Source organism: Marmota monax, unplaced genomic scaffold, assembly GCF_021218885.2.
Source record: "Marmota monax isolate L192 unplaced genomic scaffold, Marmota_monax_Labrador192_F-V1.1 WCK01_AAM20220418_F8-fsc00064, whole genome shotgun sequence".
Classification (NCBI taxonomy): domain Eukaryota; kingdom Metazoa; phylum Chordata; class Mammalia; order Rodentia; family Sciuridae; genus Marmota; species Marmota monax.
Window position 1 is genome coordinate 4,036,145 of NW_026694542.1, and position 11,721 is coordinate 4,047,865.

Consider the following 11,721-nt stretch of genomic DNA (forward strand, 5'->3'; position numbering starts at 1 on the left):
GACATTGCCCATTGTCCCGGGGTTGGGGAGGGGGGGCAAAACCATTCCCAGTTGAGAACTGATGTCCTACAGAATGAAAGCAGCAAATTAAAAAAAAAAAAAAAAAAAAAAAGCAGAAGAAGAAGATAGACCTTAATTCTGACAAGCATATCTGAAGATGTTCTAAGCTCTCCAGGAGGATCTTTATGCTAGATAATTTGAAAAGATTTGCCTGTATAAGAGAGGTAGAAACTGCAGCACTATAGCCATCATGTCAGTCCTGATGGCTTGCCTTTGGCTTCATTCTACCTTGCTCTTGGTTTTGGAGGTCAACTCTTAATAATTTCAGTTTCCTTTGGATCTCAGTCAGAATACCAATTTTCTCCTCCAAAATGGACAATGACTGGGCAATGCAAAAGTCAACATCATAGTTCACGCCATTAGCTGTCTCCTGGATGCTCTCCCACCACGAACTAGAATCCTTCCATGTAGTCACTGCCTCCCTTATTAATGGCGTGGCTAGTGTTGCAATGGCTTCACTCCGTTTCTCCTCCTCACTCTGTATACACGATATTTTAACAAGCTCTTCCCTCTGAAGGGATATTTCTGAATTCCTAATGTGCTTTTCAAACATGGGCGGTGTCTCATGTTTAATGGGAGTCAGGCATTGGTGGTAAGGCCTTACATCCAGGGCTAATTCTTTCACTCTGTTTGCATATCTTAAAGTGTTGAGGGTGTTTTCACAAGAGGTCATCCCTGGTGAGATGGTAGCGATCATGCAAATGGAAGAGTTCTGGCCTTTGAAGGAGTCCCGGAGCACCTGCGTGAGTTTGCTGGCTCTGAAAGGGGTGTGAGGTTTGTTCTGACCCAAAGCCCTGATGCATTCTTTGAGGGCGAGGAGACTCTTGTTAATCTCCGCCCCTTCCAGCTGCCTCTTGCGATTGGCCTTGGCGGTGTCTGCTCCCCTCTCGTTCCCAGCTAAATCAACCAGAGAGAACTTGCCGTGCAGTTTCCCTCTAGACTTCAAGATGATCTGGAATACCGCATGGCTCCTGGATGAGTGGGCATTGACAGACGTTTGTCCCGAAGTCCGACAGCCGTTTCCCAGTTCCACCAGGTTCAGCACATCCTCCATGGAACCCACCTCTTTCTCCTGCAGCCCGACGACTTGCATTTGCTGATTACCATCCTCAAGGACTTGGAGCTTCTTCTTCCAGTTCAACAAGTCATATACTTTGCCACCATAAATCTCAAAAAAGGTCCCATAGACTTTGAGATCCAGATTCTCGTAAGTGGAGTTTTTGAGCAAGAGAAAGACGTCTTGCGCTACCAAGGCGTAAATACCTTTAGAACAATCTTGAGACGTTCCAGAAAAGGCTCCGCCCATGGTGTGCGTTTTCCCACTGCCCGTTTGTCCATAGGCAAAGCAGGTGGCCATGCCCTTGCGGAAGATAGACTCCACCAGTGGCTGGGCAGTGAACTGGTACACTAACTCATTGGAGGCCTTGTCATCAAAAGCATGGTCGAAACAGAAGGTCTGGTTCTCCAGGTAGCGGGTGAGGTCCACCTTCTGCCTGGACTCGTGCACCATGACTACATTGTCAGAGGGGATGGTGATGATATCCAGGTCCTTCATGGTGGTCTCTCGCTGATTAAGAGGTCTCTTCCTCACGCAGACACAGATCCGGTGATCTTCCAGGGGCTCCATGATGGACATCTTGCTTTTGTCCAGGTGTCTGCGGCACTCTTCGATCATGCGCATGATCTCGAAGTTTGGGTTTCCGGTGTTGACATTGAGGGCGCGTCTGGCTCGGATCTCCAACTGCAGGCGCCTGCGCTTCTCCCTCTGCTTTTGCAATTTCTCGATTTCCCGAAGGCAAGGAGACTTTTTCCGCTTCATCAGACAAGGGCTGGTGGGGACCCCCAGGACCGAGCTGTCCCCTGAGGGTGTTTCATTTTTCTGGGGGGCAACCACAATCCACCTTGGGGATGTACGCTGATCTCCAATGGCCTTGGAGGGTACTAGGGTCAATGAGGGCAAGGGCCTAGGCAACGTGGTGGTATGTTCTGCAGAAGCCAGAGCTGGATTCAGCAGGAATATGGACTCTAGATCGATCTTCTTGCCTTTCTTGACTCCTTTCTCAATCCACTCAACTGTGACCCAAGATTTTTCTCTGTTGATCTCTGTGACTACAGCAAGATGGATCCTCTTGTCACTGCGCTGGATCGCCAGGCAGATGCCAACTTGGATGTCTCTGAAGTGCGACTTCAAGGCTTTCAGGGGTGAAAGGCGTGGGGCAAGAAGGAGGCAGAACTGGCTTGCCATGGTGAATGATGGAGGTATTAGGGCTCCCTTCCAAGAGTCCTTGGGGTTGGAGCAAGGGGCCCTGAGCCCAAGCCAGCCTGAAGCATCCAGAGCACTGAACACAGGTGTGTTATGCCCCAATCCTTTGTGAGCATACAGCACCAGGGCTCAGACCTAAGCCACTCACGTCACAAAGGGATGGGGGGGACGAGGCAACAGATCACCGGGCCACCACGTGATAGGCGGGCGGAAGAAATCACAGTCGTTGGCATTAGGGAGGCACAAAGGCCGGTAGAGAGTTTGGTTATCTGCCAGTGAGGGATAATGGATTGAAAAAGGATGTGGGACATCTTCTAAATCCTCGCGAGCAAATGCAGAGCACCCAGGAGTCATGGCAATTAAGCGGTGGAAAAGTTCTATGGATTTTTTTTGGAAAACGGAAAAGTTCTATGGGTTTTTGGAAATGTCCATTTTTTTTTTTCCTGGAAGTATTGACCTACAATCTCAAAGCCCTGTGCTTTAGTTTAAGAATTGCTATGAAATCCCCTTGCGTGCCAGCTCTCCAGTGATCAGTGTGAACAAAGGAAGGCAAAGAGGTTTGCAGATCTTGGGCTTCAAAACTGGAAATTCAACAGGATCCTCCAGACACCTCCTTCAATGCACCATTTTTATTTTCCCTTCCCTTTCCATACTAGTTTAACAGTCAAAATTTAAAGTTATTCCAGTTTAATGGGTTCTCTTATTACAAAATCCGAATGAGTTGAATTTAGCAGGTCCTTGTGGTAATTTACTACCAAAGGAACGTGAAACTTCCTTTGGTATAGCATCTGGGTTTGCAAACACAAGATGTTTATCACATTCGGAGTGGCTCTGGCAGCTATAAAGTAAAGTGAGTTTTGTTGTTCTGCAGTCACCACCATATTTGAGATTAGTTCAGTAATTAACCATTCCAAACTCTTTCAGTAATTACATTTCTGGCATCATTATCCATAACTTGTGGAGAAAAGAGAGACATTGATGGAAAATGATAATTCATCTTATTCCTCCTCTCCAGGCTAAAATGTGTGTGTGTGTGTGTGTGTGTGTGTGCATAGAAGTTAATAAAGGTGGGATGGAGAGGATAGGAAGGCAGCTTAGATCATCAGAAGCAAAAACATATTTTGTCAAGATTATAAAAATGTCCTATATGATGATTAAAAAAAGAGACATTGTCATTCAGCTAAACCAACATGAAGATAAAATGATCCCTTAGTTTCACCTCTCTCTCCAACCATTAATACACCATTTTGTCTTTGGGATTGTGATTTTGGTTTGGTTTTAATTTACTCATAGCTTTAAAATAGCACACAGGAGAATGGTGTTTTACTAACTTTCTCTAGGGCCAAGGGTCACTGCAGGAATTCTGTTATAAACTGATTTTCTTAAAGGTAAGTTCATCTCCAGCAAATTTAGCAAAGCTTAGGGTATTAGATAAGTTTAATAAGTATTCAGTACTCATTCAGTACTCATTTCCAGGGAGTGTAAAGGGGATGTTGAATGCCAATGGAAGGAGAGGAGTAAGGGCTTTTGGAATTATCTTTATATGATTATTTTTTTTCTTTTCCCAAATTATCAATATTTCAGGTTGTGCTTTAAATCAGCTTTTTGTTAAGATTATTTCAAGGGAATTATGTAGATGTCTTATTCCCACAATTTGTCTTTAGGTTAAATTAAACTTTTTGAAAAACATTGCTGCTGTAGAATTTTTAGTAGTCTTTTAAAATATTTATCATTTTAAAAGTTAGATCTCCCAAATCATGCAAAACATAGCTCTTTCAGCTTAGTTATGTTTTTTTACCTAAGCTGAAGATGATTTTTGTACTTAGACAATAGATGACTAGGTTCACGGTAGTTTTGGAAAATCCAGAGACTAATGTTTCTTCTGATTCTCTTTTCTGTCTAACATGCCCATAAAGGTCTTTTCTTTGTGTGTGATTTGAGTGCTTTCTCTCAGTTTTATTCTCTTATATTTTTCCCTTAGAATATCATATTAGTTGCTACAGTTTAATTTTACATACAGCTAGCTGGCCAGCTACGTGATAATGAGAGTTCTGGGTTCTAAACCTCAGATACCTATAGGAACTTGGAATTCCATAAATCCAAAACTGATTTATTTTCTTTCTGAAAATGCTAACTTATGTATTTGCAATTGCTTTTAGCAGTTTCAACATCTACGCAGTCTCAAAAACTTAATGTAGATTTTTTTTCATTTTACTCAGTCTATCATAACTTAGTCCTTTCCCAGCCTCTATGATATCATTTAATCTGTCAACCAATTATGATCTTGTTTCCTTGGGCAACCTCATCCAGTCCGGGATTCAGGTTATTTCTCATATTGATCCTAGAGTATTGCATAAAGAAAAAAAATTCCAATTTCTAGTCCAGTGGTTCTTAATAGTAGGGTATATGAAAATCACCTGCAGGGCTGCTTAACATACAGACTTCAGGACTCCCAGTCCAGGGTTTCTAATTCAACAGATGGAGCCGAGAATTTACATGTCTAATAAACTCCCAGGGGGATGTTGATTCTGCTGGACCCTGGACAATGCTTTCAGAACTACAGCTTCAGCTCTTTGACCAGAAAAATTGTTTCTCCCTCCTCATTTTCCCTGAACCCTTTTATCTCAAATGTCACTTCCCTTCAAAAAAGTTTCTGTGACCTTGTTGAAACTGACCAGATAAAATAGCATTACACTGAAACACTGTTTGTGAAGACATAGTATCAATTACCAATTGAATTTGGTCAATTAGGACAACCCAAAAGCCTTAGTTTCAGTAATAGGAAGAAAAAAAAATTCATCAATGATCATAATAGTAATGTGTTGTTTGGATTGTTTATAATTTTGATACTCTAGAATATCATTTGCAGCAATATTTTAATATCTTTCTGATATAAAATTTAGAATTCATAAGCATCTGTGCAATTCTCTCATTTAATAGAATTTATTCTGAAGAAACAGTTTATTTAAGAAAATACTATGACTCTTGAGATATAAAAAAATGATATTAAAACAAGCATTTATCAATGTGTATACAATTCAAAGTGTTATTCTGGCCATGACCTAGATAGCCATTTCGCAGATGAACAATTTCTCTAGATTAGAGACCAAAGCCACTGATGTATTTAGTTAACTGAATTTAGCCAAGCAATAAATATATGTGAAATGCTTACCATGAACTATTACCTAGACCAAAGGAATCCTACCCTCAAGAAACTTACCAGATATACATTTTGTACCTTTTAAGAAGTTCATGCCTTGACAAACAACTGATAGATTCTTTTCATTTCAAATCCCGCCCCCCACCCCCTTTTCCCCCAAAAAATACTTGTTAGTGTCAGGTGAAGTCCCACCAAGAGAGTGTAGTGTGGATAGAAGTTCAGGAAATGAGCTTAGTGAATTTCATTCATTAATTACACATAATTCCCAGTTTGGGGCTTGTCAAAGTTGCTTTATAGGAGGGAATGTGATTTCTAGTCTCATTTTAGATACAAATCTCCCAGGAGAAATTCATCAAATATGTGCTTTTCTAGCACTGTTTGAATAGATATTTAGCAGCTGTTGGGCTTGTTTGATCATCTTGAGGGTCTGTACTCTTCCTGTGCATGGATACAACATGAGGTTGATTTAGTTTTTCAGAGGCATTCAGAAGATTTTTCCAAATCTCTTTGAAGAAATGGAATGTACTATTTCCAGTTTAAAAAGTCTGTTATTCTGGTTTTTTTTTAAGAGTAGAAAGGTACTGTACTAAATTTATGCCATTAGACAACAATGGACACTATAATTTAGAATGAGAATATTATTTTACTGTTATGGTTTAGATGTGGTATCCCCCAAAATCTCACATGTAAGACAATGCAGGAAGGTTTTGAGGAGAAGTGATTGGATTGCAAGTGTCTTAACCCAATCAGTGAATTAATCCTCTGATAGGGATTAACTGAGTGGTATTGACATGGAGGGGTATGGCTGGAGGAGGTGGGAATTGGGGCAAGTCTTTGGGTATATTTTGTATCTGGCCAGTGGAGTCTTTCTCTTTTTCCTGATCATCATGTGGGCTGATTTCCCCCTGCCACACTCTTACACCATGACATGATGTTCTGCCTCACCTAGAGCCCTGAGGAATGGAGCTGGCCTTCTATGGACTTAGAGTTCTGAAACCATGAGCCCTCTACAATTGTGTTGTGCCACAGTCTGGCTGGGCACAAATCACGAGCCACTCAAGCAGGAACAAACTTTATTTCTGAACTCTACCAGCACACTCCCCAGGAACTCTCCCAAACTCCACCCACAGGGATCCTCCCGGAGGAACACACCACACACCAACCGGAACTCCCACCACCGGAACCAAGAACTCTTCAGGAATCCGCCCCCCGACCCCAGAGCTCAACCGGAACTCAACAGGAACTCTGCGAGAACTCAAAAGTCGTCATCTAAATGGCTCGCTGGAGTCACCTCTCAACCACTACTTCTGGCAAAAATGCCATGCATCATCCCGACTGGGCTGTGGCCCTCAACAGTGCTGGTTGGATCCTTTACTCACAGCAATGTAAAAGCTGACTAAAACATTTACCATTACAACTAGCATTCCTATCTCCAGACATTTTACAATTTTCACCATGGGATACACTTAGCCTACTCAGGAAGGTCCATATTTCCCCAGTCCTCTCAATGGAAAGAGCTTTTGGTAGGTAAGAATTGTTTCTATGATAATCACATTAGCTTAGAGCCATCTTACTTCAACTTAATTAACAGGAGTTGCTTACCATGGCATATGTATAGGATTCTTATATATCTATTAATTGTGGAAATCCATCTATAAAGTTAGCCAAGATGGAAAAGCTAACAATTGTCAGTGTCTCACTTCAAATCCATTAGTGTTCACCATATTGTATTTTTCAATTTTATTTAGCATGCTGAGGGGAAAGGCTGTGTTTTATTTATATTCAACATATCAGTATTGTTTGCTTGCAACTCACACTTAAACTACAGAAACAATGCTAAGTAGGCATCTTTGATGTTCAGCTATAGGTCTCTCACTTGAATGGCATGTCCTATATTCCTTGCCTTCAGAGAGTCTTCTTTCCAATTCAGAGTAAATCAACTTGACATGACTCAAATATAATAAGAGTTACATGGTATTTATAAATGAGAAGTAAGTAAACAGTATTCATCCTAGAGAAAGTTTGAGAGAAAACTTTCTGTATATACTTGAAGGATTATCCTATGAATGAGGAACACAACTTGTTTTGCTTTAAGGAATGCACACATTTAAGGATTCAAGTGCTCAGCATCAGGATATGACTCACCATTACTTTTCTTGACATGCATTCCTCCCTTTCCTCCAGCTCAGTCACAACTAAGTTCATTGCCTTCCTCTCCATCCCCATATTTATTTCACACCTATTTTAAATATTGTATTTACTATTTTGTTTTAAAAAGTATCTTCCTCTTTCTCTCCAGGTTAAAATAAATAAATAAACATATTTATTTATTTATTTATCAAGAGTCTTGAGAATGGAGGAGTATCCCTTACTTGTGTTTCTATGTTTTGTATCTGACCAGTGGACTTATAAAGAATCCTGGAACTATAAACACTAGCAGAATTTATTGATGTTAAAGGGAGACTTCAGGCAAAACAAGGAGGAATCTTGTTCCTCAGAATAAGAAGAATCTCCAGTATATAGTCAATAAACTTTAATAACTACCTCCTAAACACTAAGATTTAGGCTAAGTGCTAGTTTACACAATAGTAAATAAAACAGCCTTAGCCTTTGACCTGGTATAACTTTAGCATTGTTTTTGGAGACAGATATGAACACACAACTGTATATTTGTAGACATACACGTGATATATGCACACATAGAGATAAAGATATATAGAAGACATTGTTATTATAGAAGACATTCTAATAACAATTGTTAAAAGTCAGGGTCCCACCCCATGTACATTAAAGCACAGACTGAACAACAGCTTGTTAGAAAAAGTAGTGCAGAACATATTAACATAACAGAACCATGAGTAAGGTGAGATTTGTGTTCTCAAGCCTGGCCAAATAGCAGAATCACCTGGAAAGATTTTATAAAGTACACATTGCATGACTCCACCCAGGCCTGCTGAATCAATCTCTAGGGGCCACCACCTAGAATCTATTCTGTAATCTATATTACAGAAAGCACCTGAGGTGATTTTTATTTTACCATGAAGCTGAAAGTATCAGACTGAGTGCCTCCCAAGTCTCTCTCTTTGCAGAGATTTTATGATCCTGTGGTTCTGTGAATAAAAAGATGATTCTCTGATATGCCTGTGGCCACTGAAATTCCTTTTTTAGGATTTTGAATGTTTGAAGATAGGCCTGCTTCAACAAATGAGGCACAATGCGGTTTTCCTGGGAAAGCTACTTTTTAGATTTCTGCAGAAGGTTTGTTTGCTCATATCATCTTTGGCATAATTATTTAACAACATGAAGTAAAATTGCATGATATCAAGACCTTATGCCACTGAAAGAGATTTGTAAGCTTGAGAACATGTCATTTGTATCTCCTATGGTGTTGTAGATATCATGTCACACACAGTAGATAGTTAATAATTGTTTGTTAAATTGAACTGTTGGATAGCATCAGGTAAATATATGATATTTCAGAGTGCCCATCTTTTTGGTTGCTCTTGCCTATTTGCTAAGGGTATAAGATGAAAGTCATACTGACACTAAAAATGCTTACATTCTTAATGTGTCTCAGTAGGATCTCTATAGGTGATATTATAAGCACTATTTATCATTGTCAAAGTCTGGTATCTGCCTGACAGAGTCACATAGATTACAATTTTGCAATAATTTTTATATTCTTATCTGGAAATATAAAGCAAGAAGGTGAAAAATTCTAAGAAATAGGACATAATGTCAAAATAACCATTTCATTCTAGAGGGAAAAAAATATGTTGATAGTTGGTTGACTTAATGGCAATAGCCAGTTGACTATTTTATATCTAAATGGCATGTATTTAGTGCTGTACAGAATGCTAGGATTCAGCAATTATTGGGAAACATAAAAATATATACATGTGTATACATACACACAAACACACACACACACACACACACACACACACACACACACACATATATATATATATATATATATATATATATATATATACCTTTGACCCTTGAACAACACAAATGGACCTGATTAGGCATCTTTATATGAAGATTTGTATTTTGAAATTTGCAACAACTTGATAAAAAAAACTCATAGCAGAACTGCAAGGCCTATAAATATTGAAAAAAATAAGAAAAAAGTGTATGTTATTATTTTAAGTTGGCTTTTTCACTGCGGTGACTAAAACACCTGACAAGAACAATTTTAGAAGAGGAAAAGTTTACTTGGGGGCTTGCAGTTAAAAAGCCTTAGTCCTTTGTTGGCCAACTTGATTCTTTAGGGCCCAAGATGAGCCAAAACGTGGCAGATGAATGTGGTGGAGGAAAGCTACTTGGATTCTCTCAGTTTCCCTTGACATAGATGAAATATTTACCCAAAAGGCAAGTCCCAATTACCTCCCACCACACCCTACCTGCTTACAGCTACCATCCAGTTAGTAGATTCAAGTGGATGAATGCACTGATTGGGTTACAGCTCTTCTAACCCAAATATTTAACCTTCAAACTTTTTTTGCATTGTCTCACATATGAGATTTTCGGGGACATCTAATATCTAAACCACAAAACCATAATAGATATGAATGCATAAAATATATGTAGATAATAGTCTCTCTTATTTACCACCATAAATTGTACAACAATCTATTATAAAAAGTTAAACTCTATCCCAACTTATGCACACACTTATAGACTATATGTGGCATTGTTGGCAGTTGAGGGAAATGTAAAAAAATGTAAAGATATGGAATTAAATCATAACTGCATAAAATTAACTGTAGAACATACTAAACTACTGTAATAATTTCACAGACACCTCCTGTTGCTACTGCGGTGAGCTCAAGTTTTGTGTGTACCACTTAAAACACGGTGGGATGCTAATCATCTCTCCATGAGCAGTTGTCTCTCCAGTAATTTGTGTATGGCAGTAAAAAGTTATCTCATGTGGTTCTCGCATAGTGTTCACTGTATAGAATATATACAATATACAAAATATGTGCTAAGGGACTATTTACACTTTCAGTAAAGCTTTCTGACAATAGCAGGCTATTGGTATTTACATGCTGGGGGGGTCAAAAATTATATAGTGTTCCACTAAAGGTGGCCACAGACCTCAGAGAGTGTTGAGCAGTCCCACTGCTACTGCTGCTGGCCTTGCTGCCACCATACTGCCTGAACAGCGGCTTGGACCCCAGCTGACCCCAGTCATTATCACCACAATCCTAAGCAACAGAGAGACCCAGCCGCCATGTGCCCACCTTCCAGCTGCCCCAGCCATCAATGCTACAGACACCAACACCAGCACCATGGACAGCTGCACAGGAAGTTGCTCAGGGGCTCTGCCAGCCTTACAGGGTCAGGGCAAGTAAAGTTTGGGGGACAGTAAAATAGTTCAATGCAAGACATGCATGTGGTTTTATCAACAGGAATGAGACCAATGAAGATTTGTTTGTAGACCAGACTTCCATAAATAAGAATAACCTCAGGAAGCACCTTCACAGTGTAGGAGATGGAGAGACTATGGAGTTCAATATGATTTAAAAGGGTATGGAAATAGCTAGTCCTTACAGGCCCTAGTGGAGTTCTAGTTCAAGGCAGTTAATATGAAGCCAACCATAATCATGATAGACCCTGGGAATCTTCTACACAACTACCAGCAGAATTTCAGGAATAGTGAAATCAAAGAGCAGAACAAGGGATCAGAGAGTGCTCTCAAAGATGCTGACCCTAGTGCTGGTCCCACCTTACTATATATGCACAGTGAGGGTGCAGGAAAACAAGGAAGACCAATGAGACAGAACATATGTTAGGTTGATAGATCAAGGTTTCACAGGAGTCTTCCTCACCAAAGAGCCTAGAGAGGATGGCAAAGAGGAGCATAAGGAAAATCAAGAGCAGAAACATCTTCAGCATTGGTACCATTGCACTTTTTGTTGACAATCACAAACCCAGAATCAAAAAATGGCAAAGAAGTCAAAGTGGAAGATCTACCCATTGCAACTTCTCCATCTGTTCCCAAGGCTGAGCAGGGCATGGCTAAGTAAATGCTCATTGGCTCTTCACCTCTACTGTCATATGGTCACCCAACAAGAAGAAATGAATGTGAAATGACAACAATAAGAAATTTTTAAAAATTGGAAAAGACTGTAAATGCTTACATTTTGCCTCTTGATAAGTAGAACTGTCCACATTATCAAGGCAACACAGAATTATTAATTTTGCCGAAAGGCTTCACTCTTTGGTA

The 11,721-nt window shown here is 39.9% G+C and overlaps 1 protein-coding gene across 1 annotated transcript; it reads right to left on the reverse strand.

The window, feature by feature from the left end:
* Positions 1-253: 253 nt before the first annotated feature.
* Positions 254-2,305, reverse strand: Kif2b (kinesin family member 2B). Its single transcript, XM_046420334.1, has one exon. It carries the CDS (start codon positions 2,303-2,305, stop codon positions 254-256), a length of 2,052 nt encoding a protein of 683 aa, XP_046276290.1.
* Between the last annotated feature and the right edge of the window lie 9,416 nt (positions 2,306-11,721).

Bases quoted from the DNA above. Each gene is read 5' to 3' on its own strand.
- Kif2b (XM_046420334.1), bottom strand. From the start codon at position 2,305: ATGGCAAGCCAGTTCTGCCTCCTTCTTGCCCCACGCCTTTCACCCCTG.